General features: G+C 42.5%; 1 protein-coding gene across 1 annotated transcript in view; it reads right to left on the bottom strand.

Moving 5' to 3' along the window:
- Nucleotides 1-25030, bottom strand: part of TRABD2B (TraB domain containing 2B) — a 249856-nt gene that overhangs the window by 223760 nt on the left and 1066 nt on the right. The window contains exon 2 of the mRNA XM_057390513.1: nucleotides 24194-24754. Coding sequence (XP_057246496.1) covers nucleotides 24194-24754 — 561 coding nt within the window. The remainder of the gene's footprint in view (nucleotides 1-24193; nucleotides 24755-25030) is intronic.

The raw sequence follows: 25030 nt of genomic DNA, 5'->3' as shown, positions 1-25030 counted from the left end.
CTTAACCGCAGGGTAATCCTTCCCTGACCTATGCACGCAACTGTAGATCACAACCGGGATATTTTTTCCTATCCAAAACATAAGGGGTTTCCAATTCTTCCTCTTCTCCCACATCTGCCCAGGATGGCAAGCTGAGCTCTTTCCTTCAACAAGCAACTGTCTTGTACCACATGGTTAAAGCCTGACAAGGTGAAAAGGGAAACCAAGCACAACTGTCCCAAGGTTACACGGCCTATTTGGGGCAGAGAGCAGATGGATTTCTTCCCTTAGAACAATATCACCCACTGGCTTGCACAGCAGTGACTGTCCCAAGACAGATGGATTTAGATAGTGCCTCACTGCAACAGGAATCTGAATTTTCTGCGATGGCATACAGCTCTTCATGCAAGGAAAAAAACCCAAATATCCAATCCTAGTGAAGAAATGCCTTTCAGGCTTTCTGAAACCTGAGGAACAGCAGCATGAGGTGTCCCTTCAGGTGGTGACACCTCCTTTTAGCTGCCACAGCTTCATCTCTGCAAAGTGCAGGAAGCATCTGTGACACTGATGCACATGGAAATGGAGCTCAAAGCCTCTGAGCACTGATGAAGTTCTTAKTCAGTGTGTTTTTACTGTCAGTTACCCAGAATACAATACCCTATTATTTTTGGCAGCTGCTATGCACGGTTGTGATCCGCACACTGAATTTTCAGACTTTAGAGTTTTTTTTCCTATCACTCCAACCTCCAAAGCAACTGGACCCACAGTAAGTAAAAACTCTACAGGAAATGTGATCAAAGTTTCAAGTGCTATGCAAGGAGAAGAAGGAGCAGTCCTGCTTACCTGGAGCTTGCTGCTTCCTCTGAGCCTTTCCCAACCAGAGTTAGTGCAGCCTTGACAATACCAAGGAGATGCCAACCAGGCTACCAAGGTTAGAATGAGGGATGGGAGGATGGAGTCTTTTAGCCCTTCAGTGCAGCCCTGCCTGCACCCAGCTGTACTACAAAAGCTGATTCTCGAGCTGAGCCAAGTCATCACTGGCAGATAGAGGGTAGTGGATTTATAGGGATAAGTGATTTGATCCRTTACGACAAACCTTTATGTTCTTTGGCAAATCTTGTGAAAAGACTTCTTTTCAAAAAAAATCGTAATAAATGCGGGTATTAAAAAACAAACCCCAGTAAATTGTACTTAAGAGCAATTCTCGGCTACGAAGCTCACTCATCCCTMAGATTACTGGGAGATTTAAGAAAGTGAAACAGTTGTTATCACTTGGTCTGTGGGATTTTGCTGGCTTTTTCAGGCTGATCGCTGTGTTTAAGGTAGAGCTGCTGTGTCAGACTCCCCATGGGCCAAGAAAAATATATTCCAATTATTGACATCTCAAATGTATCTTTTTTTGAGGGCTAGGATATTTCGACAAGTTTCAAAAAGAGGAGAGGCATGGTACCCTGAAGAGCTTAGCAAATCTGGCAGGCAAGCACTGCAGAGGCACTTGGATGGAAGTGATTTGAAGTGGTCATCTCCTCGCCCACAATCTCCCCCTAGAGAGGGAATATAATTACCATCCATCACAATTCAGAGTGTCCCTCAATAAACAAAATCTGGAAGGGCTTGAAGTGACTTGCCCTGGGCCAGTCAGCACACCAAGGACAATGATGAACCACTGCTGGAAAGCTGAAGYCCCAAGCTAGCATTTGTTCCAGCCAACCCACAATACCCCATCCAAGAGATTATGACATAGGAAGGAAGATCTTCCTTGTTTAGTCTTGAGGTCTCTGCAAAAAACACTAGGGTTCTGTCACAAAAATCAAACTTATTTAATGGAGCTCACTTSCATTTTGCACTGAACCTCGAATGAGCAGAAACTCGTTTTTATAAGGTTTGAAAAACTCTTTTTATAACGTTTCTCTTCTCTCAGCATGGATTGCATTCACTCTTTTTTTTCCTAGAGATATTTTTATCTTAGCTTGTACTGAGGGCCAGCTTGTTCACATTCCCCATACATTCATTAAGCATACAGAAGGATTCTCAGGTTCTTGGATGCAGATGCATTCTGAGTTGTCTTCGAGGATAATCAGCAGATCTTATAGCTGTAACTCATTAGATTTTTGTATGCTCTCCACCTCTTCAGAAGTTTTCTTTCCAAACTGGAATATTTTTCCTAATGGTTGCAGAAATTATCTGTGATAACAAAACAGCTTCTAACTTTGTCTTGTTTTAGAAGCTACACTCCAGCAACTGGTTTGCCTAAACAGGCTCCTTACAACCACTGCTTAACAGCTGGCACTGACCTTTCTTCTTAGTGCAGAAACATCAAGAATCGAAATAATTCAGAAAACAAACATCAGCCCCAAACTCATCCTGGTAATGCCCAGAAGCTCTTGAAATAAATCTCAGAACATGAAGCCAAGCCAAATATTGGGCTCCCCATCCCGGACGTGCTTTTAAATTGCACAGAACAAAAGCCTTTAATTTATATTTGAGTTTAAAATTCTAAGAGTAACAATAAATTAGGAAAATAAACCTGTAGCCCAGGATCAAAAAAGCTCTGAGAGTGCCTAACTGGGAACATGACCAGCCGTTAATCTTCTAATGATCAGTGGAAAATAGACCACTGAAATACCCCCTGCTCAGAAGCAGCTTTCTTCGGTTTCTTTTCTTCTACCATTTTTTTTTTCTTAGCCAAATCACTCACTGAGAGCCTCGTTTTCTCATGGTGTGAGGTCAGCCCAGCTCTGCTCCTCACACTGGGCTATCTCTGCGGAGGAGTCGTGCTCTGAACCCCCAGCCCGCAGGAGGCTCTGCATGAGCCGTCCGCCCCTTGGAACCCCCCAGCCGAGCACGAATCCCAGCTGTGCTYACACTCAGGAGGAGGAAAACAAAGAACCAGATAAATAATTCCTTTTGTAGAGCTGTGTTTTGCTGCTTTCCCTCAGCATGTGTGTTGCTGTGTGTACATATGCGATCAAGCTGTGACTCTTAGCAACTGACTTCTGAATTTTGTATCAACCAAAACTGAAACCTGTCAGAGCCTGACACACCTTAGGGACATGAAATCAGGAATGTTGGCAGAACYAGAGTATTTGAAGCAACCCATCTAGGGTTGCACAAATCTACCTTGTAGGCTATTTCTTAAATACATCATGAGCAAACCTTGAAACAGGATTATACTTTACTCACACTGCTGTGATGATCTAACCTCTTGAAAGYAGCGTTTATCAGCACAGGTTCAGTGCTTGTGCCATGGGGCCCAGTTGATCTATAATCTTACACAGCAACTGCCATCTAGGGATAAACCTGCTCTCACAAACAGATCTTAGCCTAAATAATGGTAAGAATTAGTAACTGTTGTACTGTATAAGAGAACTGAGGGCAGCTCCCAGTAATCCGTGCTGGCCCTTTGGAGCTCAGCATCAGGAAGGTGAGTTAGCAGATGTGTAAGGGTAAGGAAAGCTATTTGTGTCCTGAGCATTTGCAGAAATCAGTTTAGCCCAGTCACATACACACAGGATCTTTCAACAAAGAGATTCCTTTCTGAAGCATCTGTGCCTTGCTGTTAGTTTCCCCTTTTTGCACTAATTTTGCAACGTCCTGGCAATGTACTGGCAGCAGCGTTTGGGAAAAACAGGCAGCTTCCTTGGGACTAAGTGATGCCACTTAAACCTGTGCTATCTTACGTGTACACGGAGGGTGGGGACAGCCAGTAGCTGAAATGCTGAGAAGCATCTGCTCAGTGCCACAAGCRGCTTTGTTTCCCAAAGGTAAGTTATCTTAAAACACACAGTAAAAAAAGTAGAGGAAAGACAATATTTACCTAAAAGCAAGTAGGTTTTCTGTGGAAAGCCTTGAAGTAACTGTGCCTGTATTTTTACATTCGGATGTTGATCTGAGATTAGTTCAGATGTTAAGGGGGTACCAATGAGAGGACACTCAAGCAGAGCAGTATTCCCACCTGTCAGAGCATCCCTGCAGGAGCTCTAAGCACGGACAAGTCCCTCACAAGGACCAAGGCAGCTGCAGATTACAAAAATTACAATCTCTGCCGGACTAGAGAATTGGTCCTTGCTGTCCCAAGACCCAGTATAAAGCCCAAAGCACAACACCATTCTTGCCCTCTGATGTGCCTGCTTTTTAGCTAGCTGGAGAGAAGGYGATTTTTGTCCTGCACAACTCCAAGAAGCCCCTCAGAGACCTCAGTCCACCTTCCCCATGTGTAGCCAGCATACTCAAGCCTTGCAGGTCAGCTCCTGAGTTTGGCCCTTCATGAAYAGATCACTATGCTGGCTGCTCCCAGACGCACACAGCCAGTTGTATGTGGTGGAGAATCGTAAGCAAGGGCAGGAATGCTTGTTTGGCAGCCTTTCCCAGTCTCCAAATGTCTACTGACTTCTCTCCTTTTATTTTCTTTCCTTTTTTTTTTTTTTTTAATGTCTCTGTCACCTAATTTTTAAGCCGGGTTTTGATCTTCTCTGCCAACATAAATCAGAGRGAGTCACTCCAGACTGACATCAAGTGGGCATGCACAAGCTTCCGAGGGCTGTGTCCAACCATCTGCACATCTTGCAGCAGATGGGAGTTGGGAGAGGTGACCACACATCTCAACCTGCTGCCTCCCCCCTCAGGATCAGCTGGGGCCCATTCCCTGCCTGTTTAGTCAGCAGCCAGCTGAGAGAAGACAGGTCACTGGCAAAGAAAAGAAACAGCCAAGAAGCCCAGCTATTTATACACAGCCTTCATGCTCTCACCCACTCTTTCCATCTATATATTATATCTCGCTTCGGCAATTAAAACATATTACTTAAGGAGAATATAATATTTCATGCTGCAGAGTAAATTGGAAAGCTGTGTTTTTCATTTACATGAGCTAAACACACAAGGGAGAGCTGGAATGGCAGTTACAATTAGGCTACCCATTAGGATGCATTAGATGACATTAACCCAAGACCTCTCAGGTCCACCACAAAGCTGTCAGGCTGCAAGGCAATTTAAGAGCAACCTGGAGCTTTAAAGTGACACTCATGTTCAGTGCAAACATTGGAAAGGAGTTATTTTCCCACTCCATGACATGGCACACAGTCAGTGTTGCTGCTTCCAGACTACAGGGTCTTGGCACTTCTTTTAAAGGTTTTTAAGGATGAAATCAAATGCTGCAATACCCCTTTCACTTCAACAGAAAAGCATTCCAGAAATGCTACGCAAAATGCACAAGCAAGCACAGCCAGACAAGGGTGTGACCAATCAGACTCCATTCCCAAATACTGCTTATTCATCCTTCCCATGCATGGTCGTTGAGGCTGGAAATTATCCATCTTCCTGGTAAAGAAAGAAACAAAAATATACTGAGGCATCAAGCCAYTGAAGTGCTACACAGGCACTACTGCTTTTGCAATATCTACCATGGCAGCTTATCTAGGCTGTGATTTTTCTCCTGGGATCCAGCTTCATGAGTCGTCAAAGACAGACCATGAAACACCATTCAAATATTAAAAGACTCAYAGGAAGCTTGAAATGAACTTAAACGGCAGATTGCCTGCAACTCTTGAGTACCTCCTGAGATTTCACTCACATAATAACTGAATTATTAACTAAAAAAAGAGTAGTGTGTGGAAAAACGAAGCCGCTTGCTTGTATGTGGCTAGAGTTCTACAGGGATTAAGAAGACATTTAAAAATACCAACTTTTTTCCAAATGTCTCCTTAGTTATGAGAGGAGACTTGCCAATTGGAGATCATGAATGCTTTAAGGGAAAACAATCACTCACAACCAGATGCACTGCTGAGACATGTTTGAAGTCCCAGAGACCCRACCCAGTCTCACTTGCATCAAACTACCTGATCCTCTTGAAATCACCAGCAAGCTCCTGTTTTCAAAGCTGCAGAAAATCAGTCATAGCTTTTCACAAAAATGCTGAGTTGTCCATGTCAAGAAAATTATAGAAAGTCAGGCTATGGGCAGGAGGGGGAGAGGGTTAGAAAAAGAGAGCATTGTTTATGGAACATGAAAAGCTCCAGCGACACAATATATGGAATTCGGAGGGAAACAGGCCCTCCTTTCTTTCTGTACAATTCAAATAATTCCAATGGCAGACTGGATATTCCCCAAAACGAGTTAAAAAAGCACAGGGCTGTCAAAGCAATTTAGAGAGGGAAAGTTGAAGTAAACATGGTGACTTTTTTTAAGCCTTAATGCTTGGAAGACCTGAATGTTACCCTACCTAGTGTACGCTTTCCACAGAATAGAAAGAAGTAATAAGCTGGATACACAGCCCAGTGGAAGGAGACTGCTTGGCATTGAAGAAAAATGTGTGGAAGTACCYCTAGAAAAAAATCTCAGCTCAAGCACAACATGCACACCTAACTCTAACCTTTCTAGGTGGTTCGAGTTTCTGATTAAGGAAAAAAATCCTTATGAAGTCCTACTACTGACTTGGAGTTATAGCCTTCAGTAACGAGACTCTGCTACTTGACCAGGATGTTTTAAAAATCAGCAAAGCAGATAGTTTTTATTGCTTTCATGTTTATTTGTTTATGAAAATGGGGATTTATCATTAAGAGCAGAACGCTCTGAATTCATAATTTCCATAGCTCTATTCTTCTTGCTTCCGTTTTACCTCCTTACTCCAAGCTCTAAGTAGRAACTAACCCCTGAATCTGTGGGACTCTTTGGAACCTTCTGACTAATTTCAGGCAGAGCCTTTTACAAAGCAYATATAGGACACTATTCTCCTTTGTTAGGGAAAGATGGTTTCCAGCATTTTACTGAGGAGAGGTAACACAAATGACAAATAGTTCTTTACTACTTCCACCTCCCTATCTTTTTGATTTATATGCATAAAATTGTGGTTTGATTATGATAAGATATGATCTTGAATAATTGGATCTAAACACATAAGACTAATGTAATCACAAGACCTCCATTCAACTGGGTCTAGAGCAATTACATTGAGTAAAACTCCTTGGTTATATACTTTATTCTTCTAAAGGCTTCTGTTCTTTAAAATATATTTTCCCAGAGTTTGTATCAAACACAAGAAAGGCTGCACACTTTGCCAATTCAGAGAGATAGTGGATTCGAGGTCTTGCTCACTTATCATTAGAAAGACTTATGGCCTGGTGAGCAATCTCACCAGACTCCCTTGTTTAAATTGTCTACATTAATGGATGACCTGAAACCTAAAAAAGGCAGTCTGGCTTTCTCTTGCACAAAGCTTATTGTSTAACTCACTCTGGACTCCTGTGTTTGAAGCGAATGGGGTTTGCTTTTTAGCTCTTCCGAGCTGACTGGTGTGGTTTTGATTGAGAAGCTAAGAATCCCAGCAACAAACTGCATCCATGGAGTCTGAGCTGCCTGTTTTCCTTCTTACAGAATGAGAGTGTAAACTGGARTATGGGAATCTAGAAACTAACCAACAATTCCTTTCATCTTGGAATAGAAAATTTCCTTCGATAGTTTTAATTATGCTCAGGCAGACAACATGTTTCTGATGGGTTTGGGGGGTAATTCCACTTTAGAACAGATTTGCTTAATTGTTTCCATCAGAGGAGAACTTGAACATATTTCTAGTTTTTAATTAGCAGGTTGGCAGCCTCACTGGTAACYCCTTCACAAATGACTCTGGATGTTGAGGCTTAGTATAAATCAATTTGACACAAGCATGATGCGCTCTGTAGAGCTCCTGACAGCCACGAGGTGTCTCTAGGAACTGTCCCAGAAGGGGTGTGAGTCCTGGTTAACAAGACAAAACTGAAATTYAGTCTCTGCAGAAGCCTGCTTGTTTGTCTGCAGATGTAAAAATTTTCTTTAATAAATKACTCCTAAAAGAGAGAGCATGATCTTGTCTATCAAATAACCATGCAGTACTAGAACCAGCGAAAATAGATTTTCAGAGTCCAAGAATGGTAAAACAAGGGAGTACATCTGGAAGTAGTAAAGGAAAACCTTAAATATGTTAGGAAAAAGTTCCARCAGTGGAAGTCACTTAGACAAAGGAATACGTTGCTAGTTGAGAATGCATGAGGCAACGCTAGAAAGAGGTGCTTCAGAGATGAATTTTGAATTTTATCATAACAACACTATTTGGCTGTGTCATCAAGAGCATTAAAACGCATTCTGATTCTCAGAACTTGAAATCTCATAATCCAAAACCTACATCTGCATTTGARCAGCACCAAAGCACACAGCAAATGCTCTTTGCACAGAGCAAGTGGTTAGGACCTGGAACACTGCTGAAATATAGGAAACAAAAGCCTTTGCCAGGGAGAGGTCACTGTCCTGATAGTCACCGTATCCAAGGAATTAGCCAACATGGACTTCACTGACTGAATCTCTTAAACATTACTCTGCACTCACCAGTCAAACAGAAATAGGCATAAYAGAATGGGAACAGATACAGAAATTGTTTAAAACCAAACAGCAAAGCCAAACAAGAATTGCAAGCAGGAGGTTAAACTTTTGACTCAAAAGCTGAACTGAACTCGGCAGCTAATCTTCTTAGCGACAGAAAGAAAACATTTCTTAGGAGAAAAGAAAAAGATGAACCCTCAAAGTCCAAACCACCTCTTTTATTTGTCTCTTCACGTGAAAGGGTAAGGTGGTTGTCTGATGWGATCTGGGGCATCTGACTACAAAGAATGAAGTCCTGCAGCTGCAAGAGATGCAAATCCAGTATTTATACTACAACCTACGTGCTTCTGAAATGAACTTCCATCTAAACAGAAATCTAAGAGAGACCTCCTCGATGAAATATTGAGGTGAAACCTCCCATGTCATTCAACTGTACTTAAGAACTTCAAATGACTGTGCATAGAACAACACTACTGATGTAAGCAGAGACCTGACTGGCAAATCAGGTGACATTACATATGGAGTAAGCTGTAAAGCACTGTTATTTTCCTGATGTCTGTAAAGAATGTTCTGTATTCTACAGAGGTAAAGTCACCCTGTCTCAAACAGCCTGCCAGTCAGGCACCCTGGAGCTGTGTAGAGAGCTCCCACTAAGGAGGCACAAAGGGACTTTCTTMGCTTTTAGCAAATTCACCCAAAGCTGCTACAAGACATCTACCTCTGTTGCTATCTACAGTTACGTGATGAAAAGCAATCATATCTCAATAAAAAAGTTACAAATTSAGCCTCTTCCATCTTTAATGTGTTGTTACAGACTAATGGTACAAAAATTTCCATTTGGGTCACTCAACAGATTCATCTTTTGCCGCTAATACTCATGGGTTTTTCTAACTTCACTTTAAATTTGAAATTGAGACATTTCAAGGAACCCTTTTTTCCCCTCAAAGTGCAAAAAAGMATTACATAAGCACTGTTTCTGCTTAAAAGAAAAGTCATTTTCCAAAAATAAATAGCTCTAATATCTTGCCCATCTTGCACACAGAGAACTGAAACAAAAAAGACGTCAGGATTGTCTCTCTTGCCTCCAGCTAACAGAGCTCTCCAAATGCCAATCTCTGTCTCGTGCCACTCAAAAAAGGGCTGAAGTTTGAAGCAAACAAATGTGAATCAATGACACGTCYGGCATTTGGACAAGCTGAGGCAACCCAAGTTAGCTTAAAACACCTYGTTCACTTCAATCCTCTGTGTTTTACACTTGGACAGCCCTTTGCTCTTCACAGACTCCTCGTAAAGGGGCATGAGGTACCCTACAAACGCACAAGGCACATGGGGTTCAATATTACTGTCTTCTCTCAAAGCAGGGGTTCTGTTCAGTGCTGCTTGCCAAACTGGTGGATGAACCTGAGGCAGACAAGCTCTTGTGAAGAGGAAGAGAACTGGACAAACAAGACCAAGGACACAGTCTTCCATTGATCCCAAATGTGGTGGGGAATTCAAAGGGCTTCAGACAAGAGGACATTTGCTGAAATAAAACCAGTATTTTTTTACTGTTTTGATAAGCACAATGGATGATAAAAGRTCTTGGAAGGCATTTACTCTACTTCACACTGGAGTGCTGTTAAAGCCAGCACAGCAAGAGACTATAACCCTGTAAACATATGTTGTGTATTARATTCTGATCTGGCAGCTTGCCTTAATTTTGTTTTTTAAAGGCTCCAGCTAATTCCAAATACACTTCCATGTTTGTGTTCCAGCAAATGAGCAAAAGGCAGAATGCTTGAGCGACAGGGACAGAGGAACACACTGGACTATAAGTTAGTAAAAAAAAAAAAAAATAGCCTCCATTAGTATTGTCACATCAGGCAGAGGATGACAAAAATATCATAAAATTCTTTTTTCTATCCCCTTCTCCAAGCTTTTTGTTTTTCCAGTGTGCATTTCACAGCTGCTGACAAACCGTAATGATTCTAGCCTCTTCTATTTGAACTATCAACATGGATGGAAATGACAGGAGAACACCTTTCSAGACAATTTTGTGGTTCCCAACTCCTCACCAAAAAAAGCACCCCACAGAGCATTCTCTGAACAGCAATTAGCCTGTGTCCCTGGAGGTGCAGACGAAGAAATTCTTTCGAGAGGCGTTTCAGACTGCTCAGGACTGAGAGTTCCGGCTCATATAAACAAACACTGTTACAAGAGGCAAAGTTGATATGGATTTATGCAAGGAATGCATAGACTGAATAAGCAATTTGATAATTAATGGAGTTGACAAGCACTTTCTAATAGTACTCAAGTATGTGCAGACTGAATGGTTTCATATACAAGCTGACCCAAAGACAGTATTAATTATTAACCCATTTTATACCTAATCACTCAGATGAAGGAAATGTGCATTTTTCCCTCTTGACCTCCCAAAGCCTGACTATTGGRATATAAATCCTTTGCACTTAGTACTATTGCAGACAGCAAACCCGCAGATGTCTTGCATAGGATGATTTTTCTTAAAGATTGTTTGAAGAATGAACTTTTGATTACTTTCTGGGTATTGATTACTTCTTTTATGTCCCACAGCTTAAATGCAGCAGTTTTGCTCTTAACAAAGAACGAGATCTTAGCTGCATGAGCTCAGGGAGTTTCTGAAGAGCTCCTCTTGACTAAAAGGAAATTTCTTTTATTACTKGCTTCCAAGTAAGCCAAACCACTGTTCCTACAAGCCCAGCTGCAGAAACTAAAGATGCTTAGTGAAGTCKTGAGCAGAGCACTGTCCCACCTGGCAGGAGACAATGGTAATTTATTGTGCATGGAAGACATTGTGACATTTTGAACTGCACAGGGAGAAAAGGAGCAGTAATATAACTGCTCCCACACAGGAATGAGAGAATCAATGTTTTCTCAGTCTGGAACATGTTCAGAGATGATGCCTTGATCTGTTTCACAATTTCACCCTTCTAATGATCAGGAAACAGATACACTTCTAATACACTTGGCTTATGGCCTCATAACCTAGACAACAGAATAATCTTCTAGAGGTTGTGTCTACAAAAACCACCTATGGAAAGAAGATTTGGTCAGTCTTTCCTTTCCCACACCCTCCTTCTCCTTTAATGACAAAATCGAAATCAAAACCAAGACAACCACTTTCTCGGGCCTCTGTAAAGGCACTGAGAGATCAGAAGGGGCTATGTGGAAATWTTGTCATATTCAAGCTCAGGGCAACTGGAAAATACCTATTGAATGACCCRAGTTCTCCAGCAAGAGGTAGGTGAACTGTCATATGGAGTTAGATTTGAGGTGCTTCAGACCCCTTATTCTGTCCAGCTCAACAGCAGACGCCTAGGAAAGACTGTATTAAATATATCCTCTGTTAAAAGCCTCGTGGATGGGGTAGAAGTCTGGCAGCCTGCTGGGAACCCAGCAGCAAGTCAACTTGCTAYGACTGCTCAAACATCAAATGACACTGTTCTGCCTGCTAAGTGCCCCCCACTCCAACTCCAGCCGCAGCTGCCTTTGAAGAAAGGTGCAATGCCTTCTGCATAGATGTACACGCTCAATAAAGTCTTTTAAAGCACGTGAGAAAGAAAACTGTCATCAAAATGTACGGAGCAATTAGGGGTTGAAGGTTGAACTATTATTACTTCATGCCCTCCCATTCCCCTCCCCTCCAGGGTGGGAAGAAAGGGGGAGGATTATTCATTTGTATTCAGGCACTTCATTAATGTTTATAAGAGAATCCAAACACGCAAGCAAAACAAGGACGAAACGCTCGCGCCAGACGTGTGATGCGATAAATGTCACTGGAGCAAATATTTAGATCTGTTTACAGAGAGGCCTATTAAGTCCTTTTTGAAAAGCTGTGCAGTGTTGTGGCTTGGTYTCTGCCTAGCAGCTCCAGCGTAAACACATGGAAGATGGCTAAGTCTCTCTCTCTCATTTTGTTATGACATCTGGAAACCTAAGGAGGTTGGGAGAAGCCAACTGGCTGCCCTATTGCCATGTCTAGCAACAGGGTCTGCCTGTTGAATGATGGCAGGACATGCAAAGTGGAACTGCTGAGCTCTCCAGCCTATGCCAAAATCAGTGGATTTTCAACACAATAATTCCTTAACAAAGGTTGTTGCAACACACAAGCCCTTGGTTCATTGCTAATGATACAAGTTTATGCTCTTTGCCGTTTTTTTAAGATCATTTGCATTTGAAAAAATCAGGTTTTTAGGGGCTAAAATAGCAAAGAAGGGTGGAGCCACTCTATTGACCAAGGGATGAAGATGTGTCCTATAGTCCCTTGCCTGAAGAGCTGTAGGTTGTGGAGTTCACAATCAGTCTGGACTCCTCCACATGTCCCCACATCACAATCTCCTCAACTTTAGCCCCTCAGCATACAAATATTTCTTTTTTCTAAGAGTACTAAATAAGTTGAAAGGTGTAAAAGAAATCTATRGATGGAAAAATCACAGTCTTAGCCCCAGATGTAGCAACGTATTTGGGATATTTCAGCCCCTGAAGTCATGCCTCAGTTTTCAATATGTTATACAATGCCTATAGATATAAAATTGTCCATGCAGTGTATACAAAGGCTCTGGGTTCCTTATACAGATGCCCAGCTTGCCTCCTTTCATTTGGAAGGAATGGTGGTCAGGCCATAGAGAGGTAAAGGACTCTGCAGAGTGACCTCAAGTGGTGCTGGCTGAATCAAAACACTTTTAGTTTGAGACTCTCCTTCTGACTTACTGAGTTTAGTTCACTTCTTTTCATGGCATCTAAARTTCAACACGAAATCACAGGTAGCTCTACTCAGTCTGGTTTTTTAAGCCTATGTAAATCACAAATAAATTAGAAGAATATTGACTAACCTTTCTTTTCTTCCTCATTCTCTCAATAAATTATTTGTCCACATGAAACTCCTTTCTGCATAAACCAGCACAAAAAACATCTTACCCAGTTTCAAGAGATACAGTCTTGGATTCCCGGTATAAGGACTGCCAACTTGTTTGTTTTAATGGGAACTACACTGCGCTTTGCCCCACAGAACAGAAGARCAGGTGCCAAGTCTTTTGGGATTCTCCCATGGTTGTATTCCAAGCTACACCCTCAGGTTTAAACACTCCCGGGAAAACACACCCCTTCCTTTCCTGACTGATAGTGATGGATTATTGATGCAATGGTTGTAAACTTGTTCTCTTAAAAAGTGTAAGAAGGTTGTGGTGCTTTGTGTTTTAGAGGAACAGAAARTTCATGCAACCATCCAGCTGAACAGTAAACAAACATTGGTTGTCCCTACTGTATAACAGGGATCAATCTTTTTAGACTTAAACATCCAAGAGCATTTTCTTTTCTGCTGAGCTTTTCCTTTCTGGTTAATGTCCCTGATTAATTCTCATAGAAAATGYACGACAGCTTAGTGGCTTGGCATGGTCCCTTCCATAATTCTACATTCAGCTGTTAGTTACGCTCTGCTTTTGGTGTATTTTATTGCGCTTAATATACTAGACTCATTAGGAGTGCCAGGCATCAAAACATTGTCAATAGCATGCCAAACATGGACAGGGAAAAGAGGAATCCCTTCCCCTACCCTTGTTCAGCTACCTCCTGCCTCAGAGCTAACCCTTGGGGTTATTTACGTTGTGTGATCTCGAGATAAATGGCATTTGGCAGGCAGCCGGATGACTCTGTGTTTCAAATCAAACATTCTCAGTTTCTCCCACACTGACAATGGGAATAATTCCTGAATGCTTTTTGGGGGGTGTTTCTTCCCATCTCACTGCCTGCCACAGGGCTCTCTGCTAACTACGTCAGGGCTGGTGAACTTTAGCTTGACTTTCATGTGAGATGCAAGTACCAAGTGGTGTGTGTGGTTTTCTTCTGTGGTTTGGTATGTGTGTGTGTGTTTGTGTTTTTTCTTTGTCCCAGAGTGTCTGCACTGTTGGTATTAGAGCTACAATTGTTCTATATATAAAGCAAAGATCCCTTGAATGATCTGCCAAAGGCTTTATCTGTGAACAATCTTTGTCTGTACTTGCTTTGCCGTTAACCAGTTTTGACTCTACTCCATAATGGCTGGAGTTGCTTTGCCTCAACTGATATGTATCAAAGAAAACTGCTAAAATTAACTGCTCATGAACTGTGTCCAGGATGTTAGATTAACTCATGTGGAATCCTTCAGTGAACAAACTGATTTACGATGTGTTATGACATTGTTATTTGATGTGTTGCACAACAACTCAATTTTAAAAAATGAAGAGCGCTCCATTAATAAGAGATAAATCTTTCCAGTGTAATTCAAATGAATCTGCAACAACTTTAAAGAGAGTGTGATAAGGGATCTTGTGTGGGTTTGGTGATTGTGTTTTGCATTCTTAGGAATATCTTCCACTGGGATCTCTTTGTCACTTATGACAAAACCCATCCAAAATATGCCAAAATACAACACCTTTTGGGAGATTGTTGCTCTTTGTACTTCCTAAAACACAAAAGGGTACTACTAGAAGTAATTCCCAACAACTAATACTTCCAGCTTTGACAATGTGCATCAATGATGCTTTCTTTCCATTCAGAGCCATGATTTGATGAAGTATCTACAGGGTTCATCTGTTGCAAGCTTTTCCAGCCATAATTAACACACAGCAAGTGCTCAGAGCAGTTTCCGTCTCAGAAAAAAACAAAAAAAAAAACCCAAAAAAACCCCCACCTTTATATATTTAGATATAAATTGAGTTTTTTTTTTTTTTTAAAGAAAGCACTATCTCATTACTGGAACATGAACCAGTGTAAATGCTGACCTTAAATCATGAAGTTCCTCAAGTGCATTTCAGATGACTACATGGTAAAGGCTCAGATCTCTCTGGATACCCAKCTTCAACAAAAATGCCTTTGAAAGAGAGCTTGAGTTATATACTGTACAGTATGTCTCATTTCACAGCCAAGCCACTCAAGCTAATGAGGAAAATCCTCTCTGGACTCACACAATCAGCTGGATAAAAAGCTGGCCAGTGCCAGTCTGAGGACAGGGACAAGCTGATCCATAAAGCTGAAGAGTGTTTCATGCCTGCAAAGGCCAGTTGGCCTTGAGCCTCTGAACTTCATCTTGCCAACAAAATATCTGCATTTTTTCAGGTTGGTATAACCTAATTATATAGACTGATGAGGCACTTCTCAATAGAATTCTGTAAATGGAAAGGAGAAATGCTGAAGGAGCTCAACTGCATCCCAGTTATTGCTTTGGCCATAACTCTGCATTAGAAACATGCCTTTGTTCAGTTCTGAGAGGTAGTGAGTTATCTTCTCCAGCAAGCAAATAATGGGCTTTTTTGAGAATGTTCTTTTTATCTTTTTTCTGTATTAATCAAAATTTCATTATGAAAAAGAAGGGCTTTTTGTATCATTAACTCTTTTAAAAACAGTACTTTTAGGCCCTTCAGCATACTTGCGCCTCTCCTGCCTCTGTATATGCCAAAAATAATTACCTCAATTTGAAAAGTCTGAAAGCAAACTACAAGTTAGCACCCCATCTGACTGCCAGTATGTAAGGACCAGCTCTTCACATGGTGTCAGGCTTAGCATTTTCACAATTAATAGGGTCGAGATGATTTTACCAGTGCTTCRGATCCAATGGGACACACACACATCACACTTCACTGCTCAAATAACATTTATCTCAGWGATCATTTCTAAAACTGTAAATCAATCACATGACAGGAATACAAAGAYCTTCAAAAATTTCGGCATGTTTCTCAAATCACCCTCTTGCCCTCTCCCCCTCTGCTGACTCTGCAAACTCCTGAACTGTGAGCATTTGGTCTCACATTTAAATAAATATTCCCCATCACTATTATGCTGTCACCTGTAATAGGAAAAGGCTGCAAGAAATCAAAGGAGAGCTAAATTTGTGCAGTGGCAGAAAGCATACAGAGAAAAATCAGTCTTCACTGTGATTGTTAACAAAGTGAGGGAGCCTAATGGAGACCTTGGATTTAGTACAGTCTCTAAAATATTGAAAGGACACTTTCAAGCCACAGAACCGCCTACTTGAAAGGAATATTTTTCCCGTGTTCCTTGTAACTTGACTTTTATTAAAATGGAAAGAGGTTACAAAACAACTGTAAGATTTGTTTCCTTTTTCTCATTTCTTGGCTCACTAAGGGAGTCTGATGAATATTGCTTTGCTCTACAAAGGCAGCTTCTTCTGGTTTTTGTACTGGCGATATCTGTGTCTCCCAACAGGTGCCCCAATCCAAGAGTTATGGTAGAAGCAGAAAGTTTAATTAAATCTGGGGAAAACATAAAGCATTTATGGCYATTTCCTTAATTGTGCTAAACAGCTAACATGCTGCCTATGACTGAATTTCTAGCTTTTTGCCTCATCTTAGCTACGTCCTATTTGCAGGGATACCCAGGCATGAAGAACCTCCGGAGTGGAATTCATGTGGAAGGCTTCAAAACTTCCACATTAACTATGCCTAGGAAAGGAAGAAATCAAAATACTCTTTCTTTTTTTTCCTTTTTTACAATCCTTTCTCTATTTGCCATGAGGAGTTTCTGTATTTGATTCAGTGTTATCCCTGGCTTCAAGGGACACTCTGGAATGAGTACATCACATAGGATTAAGACTTTCACTTCTAACTGCTGCAATCTTGATTTTGAAGAAATCAGTAATAAAACTCACGTTTGACATCTCCAAGACTCTTCAGCCCTTCAGTGTTGTTGCAGATCTTGGACAGAGGTGATCAGCAGTGGTCCACTGATAATAAATCTAATTACAATATTTCAGGGACGATGATTTCTTCAGGCATAACTGGCTTATGGAAGTCAATGTATGATGAGAAATGGGGTGTCCAAGAGTATGTTAAATGACCCTCAGAGTGGAAAATCCCAGGTCTTTGATCTCATTCAAACTAAAAATACTTCTTCTAATGAGCCTCCTCAAGTCATACAACATCCATTTCAAAATGCTGAGCACATGGTTTTAATTTACAGTTTTTTAATTCAGTTTTTACCAACTTTCATTTATATTGTGCTAGAAGTCCTGAAATTACTTCCACCAGAAGCTCTAAAATACTGGAAATCCAAAATGTGAAGAACTGCTTTTGGAATAACTAGTGATAAAAGCAGCAGACGTGTGAATTCCTGCTTGAGTTTCTGACAGGTACCAACCAGGCCACTTTTCATTCTCTGTGCCTTTAAATGACTATTAAATCCAATAAACTGTAACAATAACACAAAGTAGCTGTATTGTTCCTCTTGAGCAGCAGAAAAAGCAAACTCATAGGGATGATGAGACACCAAAACTAGTGTTACACCACACCAGTTGTGATGGATACAGTCAGTGTCACCATGTAGTTTCATGTCTGTTCCCACTCTGCAGAGTGCATAGTCTCGCTCTAATTCCAGTCCAAGAACTGAGGTATTAAGTTCAAACACTGATATCTGCAGTCTGAAGTTCTGCAGGCACCAGTTTAACTTCTGGTGTCTCAAGCAAGCTGGAAACTGTAATGTTTTTTGGGTTACAGAAGAGTTTTAGGTTCACAAATCATTGCAATGTTCAGAAAAAAACCTCTCAGTAATTASAACCTAGAAATAATCTGAGAGCTTCACAGAGATACTGAAATTTTGCCATCAACCCACAGTTTTAAGAATAGTGGCATCTAGCATCTCTATTGCTTGTTTGCTTGGAAGAGGGATTTGGGAAAGGGTAAGAACACAAGGCAAATGTTTCCCTGTAAAATGGGGCTCTTCTAACACTGACCCTTGAAAGTCAAAAACAATGACGTTTCTAAAACACCAGACATTGCTGAAAATCTCCATTTTTGTGCTACATCCCAAACACTGTGCTCTGGGGAAGTCAGCTTACAGTCACTCATCGAAGCAGGCAGGGAACCCCRCTAACAGGACCAAAAGATGAAAGAAATCACACCAATTTCACACAGCTCAAGCAGTAACACTGTGATTTCTTCTGCCTTTTACCTGTCTCATCAACTCCTAATGACAGTGAAGAGATTAATAAGGGTTTGCAGCATACAACCTAGCAGAGGGGAAACCTGTTATTTTACAGTATGACCCTCTGAAGTTCCTAAATGTGCTTTGCCAGGAGCCCTGCCACTGGTCTCCTCCCTGCAGGAGTGCAAGGTGAGTTTGTGCCCTTGCTTAAGATCATTTCTGCCCTTTGCAATCCAGCAGCCTCTGACTCGCCTGAATGATGTGGGCTGGCTTTAAAAGGTGAATTGCTACTCACTAGGGAGCTGAGGGGAGGCTGTTAAAGACTTTCTGAGGACTGTAGGTTGCACTATACTTGAAGTTGAGGTTTTTAAGGTCAATGGTTCATTCTGTTTATAAGCAAAGCACTCTGAGCCTGGAGGAGGATCCTGACTGCCGCTGCAACAGCATCCCAAAGTGACAGCAAATAATAAACAGACTGAAAATCACTGTGAAAATATCACTTACTGAAGAGAGGCTTTTGCACCTACTGAGTGAGCATCTCTGAGGTGGCAAACACGCACAGGGAAAAAGTCACAATTCTGCTATTTGAATTCTACACACTGGTAATGTTAAGCTGCCTAAGATACAGTAGGGAATCCCCTTGGGTRTCACGCTGTTTTGGGGATATTTCCCTTTCTAGGCCCTTCTTATAAAGATGTAATTACTACCCAATATCAATCACAAGCAGCACCCATAATTTTGCAAACAAATCAACCAGCAGAATSTTCAAGACCTGCTYGTGGGAGGCAGGTACACCTWCCTTGGGCTTGGATGTTACCAAGGRAGGCRTGAAGGATCAGAGGGAAAGGAAGGGCTCATACCTGACCCGTCATACAAACACTTCTGGCAGTTACACACACAATAAATACAACAGATGAATTGCCAGCTGCCCCTCGAGCCGTCATTAGTGATTGGCTGTTTGCTTAATAGGCATCAGATGCCTGGGTGAGCCTTGCAAGGGGCTGTGGGGCAGGAGCACAGTCACTGGCTGTGCAGAGCAACACCTACAGGAGGATACAGGTACAAAACATCAGCTGCTGATTCTCCCAGGACTTACTGACACTACTGTAGTTCTAATACTTGTATAGCTTCATCCTCACCAGTTCCCCTGGTGAAGCAGCTCCCACTAGTATTCAAAGGGAATTAAATGGGAGAATTTCTGTATTTGCTGTATGAATTTCTACCCCATGCCTAATTTTTCTGGGGGATTTTTTTTACCTTGGGGCACAAGAGGGTGAAGGAAGTGATAGTCTGACAAAAGACAGCAAACTAAAAACTATGTGCTATAGCTATGTGTAACCAAAACTTTTAACAACACTTCTTTCAAGAACATTCAGCAATCARAACAGGTGATGCTGTATTTGATGATTCCTGCTCTCTTCACCAAGCCTGAAATTCTCTAAAAGCAAGAAGGTGCCATTTTTACTAGGCAAAAYCCACTTTTATTTAAAACATATTTTAAAAATAAAAGAAAGCAAATCAGTAATACTCCCCCATATAAACTATACAGACTACAAAAGTYAACTAGCTCTGAAACTGAGCCCTTTAATTCAGTTCTGAAAACTTTGAGCCCAGATTTTTCATTAGAACAAACAAGTAAATTTCTCTTGAAGTCAGTTACACTGGTCCAGCTTTGTGATCACAGAAAAGTTTAGTTTTTCAAGGGGACAGGGYAGATTGAATCGATAGTCCAGGATGTGTCCCTATCTATGTACATACTGTATATATTACTGTTTTGCCACTGAAGGTACAGCTTTGAGGCTGCAGAGCTGTCAGTGACCAAACATGATGGACCACCCATCGGCCTTTTATTAACCAGCACTTGTTCCCCCCTCTAATCCTATCACCAGAGTAATCAAAGCTGCCATGTCCCAGGGTTTGATGGAACAGCAGGACCTGGGAAATGAAGACTGATTTTGTTAACAAAGTCATTCCTGTCCCATGAACGCTGTCTCATTGGTAGAAAGCGGGGAGAGGAGGTTTATTTGTGCAGAGAACGAGGTGGCAAAGAAATGAAAGGGAGAGAATGGTGAAGTGTGAAGTTTAATCTGGCACAGTCTGAGGTTTCTTTCTTTGAGGCTGTCTCTGATCCAATCAACACTGGTTTGATATTTAACATCTCCCCCTGCAGTTGGAAATGATACCAGCGGGAGGAGACCAGAGTCGGGGCTTCCCAGACAGCCAAGGGGGAGAAAAAGGGGTGCTGGCAGCTCCCCACTGGCCTGACAGCTTCCCCACCTACAGGCTGGGATGAAGCTGGACCCTGACACAAAATTTCCCCTAAAAGCCTTGGGATTCAGGGCATTTGCAATGAGCTGAATGCAGACTCTCCCTGAGGACAGCAAGCTCAGGATGGGATTGGGAGAGAGATTTTAGTTCTAATGTGGAGGAAGGGCTATGAACACTGTCTGGGACTGGGGATCCTGCTGAGAAACAGGACCAAACACCAGCAAGAGGGAGCACCTTTCTGGGTACGGCAGTAAGACCTTCCCCTTGTTAACCACACAGATCTTCAGTGGGAACAGACTGCAATCATTCTGGGGTGGTGGGGGTCCCATGACAGCCCTGGGCTATCGGGGAGGATGCAACAGACAGGAGCAGCTGCTRGAGCCACAGTGACATTTGTCCTTACTCCAAAAACAGTCTGGGGAGAGCTTCCCATCATAGACCCATATCACACAAGGGTCCCAAAGAGGGAAAGCTTACCCTAACMCCAGCTGGCCCTCAGAGGGCACATGGATGAATCCTCACAGACAGTCATGGCTGCAGTGCCTGTGCCAGGATTCCACGAGAAGGCCCAGAATTCYGTCCACCCTCACCAGTTCTCAGTCTTGGCCAACTTGATTTTGCCCTTTTCTTGCCACTCTGTACATAAACATCAGTGCTATCAGAGTTGTCTGCTTCCACTTCTTCACTCAGCTCATTCTGTCCCACCTTCCATGCAAACCCTGCAACTTCAAACACCAAGGAGCAGTGAAATTTCAACCCAACCCAAACCTGCTATGAACTCCAGGCTCCCAAAACAGACTTCTGCTGGCATTCACACACCTTGACACTGGCTCTACCATAGCTGGGGCCTGGACTCTGAGTGACCAGAGCTGCCAAATCCCAGAAGGTGGGATAACAGTCCCCCCAGGATCCAAGCAGGAGAGCAGCCACTCAGTGGGAAGCAGGATGATGGAAGTGATGTGGAAAAGCAGCAGGAAACACTGTGCAGAGATTTCAGGGGGAGTGGGAGCATCAAACKACAAAGTTTTGGGGTTTACAATAGAAAACAATGCGCCCTGCTCTACCTGCAGGAGCTGGCTCTCCAGGAAGCAGCTAATTATATGAGCCACCTTAATCTTTTTATCCGGCTAAGACAATCAACATTTCAAAGCCACGCACAGAACGTTTCAAAGATCGTTCCTGGTCAAAAATGCAAGTGTATCCACTTTCTTTCAGAGCAGATCAAAACCAAGTACCACACCGGGACCACTCCTAGATCTCCTCCTCCTCACGGTATCAGATTAACAGATTTGGTGTATGTAGTCAGATTAAATATTTGCAGTAGCACAAAGCTGCCTTTGAGGGGAAGAAGTAGGGAAAAAAAGCTTTTTTTTCCCTTTTTTTAAAATTTGCTTGGGGCAAAAATACTGGACTTTGGGGATGTGAGAAACAAAAGCATTGACATGATTCAGCAAGGCAGTCTTAAAACTTGAATTCTGAATGCAGAAATAATGTGCAGTATTCCTGTAATAGTAATGCTGAAAACAGGTAAAAAACCGCTGATGCCCTTCACAGATTTGGGACTGTAATTTATCACAGATGTTCTCATCAAACTGTGCAAACACCCTGCAAGACAAAAGCTGCTCAATTTCTGATTTCCATTTTAGTGTTTTTTAATTACGTGTTGCTTAAGGAACAACGGAACGTGTTGCTTAAGGAATTGGGAGGTGAAACCTTGCAATAGTAATCCACTCCACTAAATTAGCACAGTAATACACCAAGCAGTAGGACTGCCAGACGGTGTGATAACATTACAAATTACTATTGTTAAACAACTAGCCAGGTGTCAGGATGCATGAAATCTAGAGGAAGCAAGAAAATAAATATCTGGTTTGTTTTGTTTAATTTTGTCTCCTGTTGTTCTGGTGGCCTTGTTCCCAGAAAAAGCTTCAATCCRGGAAAAATCCTCCTGAACATTGATCTGTTTCAGCAACTTTGTCAATTATCTCAAGCAATTAAAATGGAATGCATTTTTTCAAGCACCACAAACGCTTTGCGTAAATAACTGTCCTTTACTTTCTAATAGCAGTAATACCTTTACAGTTCTTTTTCAGATTATTTTTGGAGCAAAATGAATGGGAAATTTTTGTTTCTATTTAAAACTTGGAGAGAAAAACTATTACAGTAAGAGCAGCAGTGAGTTTTGTACTCTGTCCCTTTTCCTTTCTCTGTTGCTCACTCTCTCTAAAAAGAAAGAAATGTGATTCACATTTAAAGGGCTTCCAAGTGGTACATTTTTAACCAAATGCTTTCATGTGCTTGATTCTAACTGCCATTTTTGACCTAATACAACCAAACATTATTGGATGTCTGGAATGGTCAATTATTTTTACCTCACCTTAAAGAAGGGGTTCAACAGAGAGGATAGGCACTTAAACCTTTCAGWCAGAACAATGTAAAACGAATTACTTGTTTTGGATGTGTGTTAATTAATGCAAAGGTCTTGAGAGGCTTTCTTTTAATTATTTTTGTTGCTAAACAAGAAAATTTCTCCAAAAGTATATGCAACCAATCTCCTCTGAAGGCTGTATGCAGAGTTCAGACTGCTAGTTAAAGTATTGGATGAACCAAATGTTAGTGAAAGCCACACTTTTTCCTTTTAAAATAGTTCCCACTGGACTTCAGGGGAGCAGGGGGTGAAGGCACTCTAAGGACATTTTAATCACACCAAAGATCAGTCCTTTAATCCTTATTCCCACATCATCAAGAATCTTTTTGGTCAAAGTAGGACAGTAAGATAAGGCTGGAAATAGACTGATCCAAAACTAATGATGAAAAGCAGGTTAAAAATGATWTATCATAGCAGTAACTGACACCATCTTAAATCTCCCCTGGATTATTTGTTTTCTTCCACACACATTCATTTCCTCAATTTCTAGTAAATCTGATTTCACATAAACAGTTCCACAAAGCAAAGTCAATAGCTGTTACTGTGTTCCTGATTAAYCCACTGAAATGAAATAGATCTCATGGCTTAGTATTCAGTTGTTTAAAGCTAAATCCACTGAAAGAATTCCGGAGTCCAGTTACACCAATAACTTTTGTTTCTTAACCTACATCSTTTTCTCTTTGCTCTAAAATGAAACAAACCCATGCATATTGCACACTTAATTTCCCCCAATAGAAGGGCAACATGAGCCACTTCATTTTATCCTAGAGTGACCACTAAAAAGACAACTGACAGCTTGCATGTACTTAAATCAATTTCAACAATGTCGAAATTTCTATTTTCATTGTTCATGCTTCATCCTYTTCCTGACAAGTACCACAGAGCTGTTTTACTTCAAAACAAACAAATAAAAAACAAAAAAGCACTTTTTACACAGCTCCGGGACAGGACGGGAGGCATGTAAGTTCCCCTCACAAGTGTCAAGCCAGCARACACACACATTCACACCCTGGACATTTGCCTCTGAAATAAATTATACACACTATACAACACGCAGCGCTCACTGTACACATCTTGGGGCTTCTGCCGGACAACAGGCAGACCAGCACAAAAACTGCTGAGGTCCATGARTGACCACCCCGCTGCAGCAGACTTGGGGTTCAACCCCATCAACTGATGGAAGCGCAAGGAAAACAGCCSCCACATCCTGGGATAAGACACAAGGCCCAGCAGCCTCCTTACCTGGGAGAAGTTGAGACCGTTCAGCGGGTGACACTGCTCCTCCACCCGCTCCACCGCACCCGTCTTCTTCTTCATCCTCTCGGCCTCCTGGGCGAGGTAGAGGTCAAGCACCGGCACCCCTCTGGAGCGGATGTCCGTCTCCGTCAAGGAGTTCACCATGAGCATCACCCAGACAGGCCTCTTGCGCTCCCAGTTCCCGGCGATGGCGTTGAAGAGGTAGTCAGCATAGAGCCCTTTGCCCCTCTGGTCCGGGGTCATCCAGTGGGGCAGCATCAGCTTGATGTAGTCCAGGTGGCGTTTGAGGCGGCGGTACAGCTCCCGGGGCAGCACGTCCTGCAGGTTCTCSCCGTGGGGCAGCATCTGGCAGCTGGCCAGCCCCGAGATGGTGTAGGGGTCCGTGAGGTCCAGCTCGAAGTAGACGCTGGAGCTGGCGTGGAAGGCGGCCTTGGAGTTGTCAGGGATGAAGTCCCAAACTCGCGTGTAGGGCACGTGGATGGTGCCGAAGAGATAGGCGGGGGGGTCSCGGCGAATGGTCCAGAGGAAGGAGTTGAGCTCTCCTTGCTGCGGGGAAGGCAGAAGGGCTGGTCAGAGAATAGAGGGGCACAAGGGTAGGAGGCACTGATGCCACCCTCGGGGCTGCCCGAAGGGCAGGAGGAGCGGGAGTCCCGCTTCCCCATCCCCTCGCACAAGCCCCACGCGGGCTCGCAGCAAGCAAACCCCACGGGCACCCAGAGGCCGGCGTGGGGCTGGGTCCCGCCGTGACCCCCGTTCCCCCCCGCATCCCCCGGGGCCCCTCGGCGGGGCAGCGCCGCCACACCTGCGGGGCCCGCGCGCCTG

This window comes from Malurus melanocephalus, unplaced genomic scaffold (genome assembly GCF_030028575.1).
Source record: "Malurus melanocephalus ecotype Western Australia unplaced genomic scaffold, MMel_1.1 scaffold_28, whole genome shotgun sequence".
Lineage (NCBI taxonomy): Eukaryota > Metazoa > Chordata > Aves > Passeriformes > Maluridae > Malurus > Malurus melanocephalus.
This window is presented reverse-complemented; position numbering and strand designations above follow the sequence as displayed.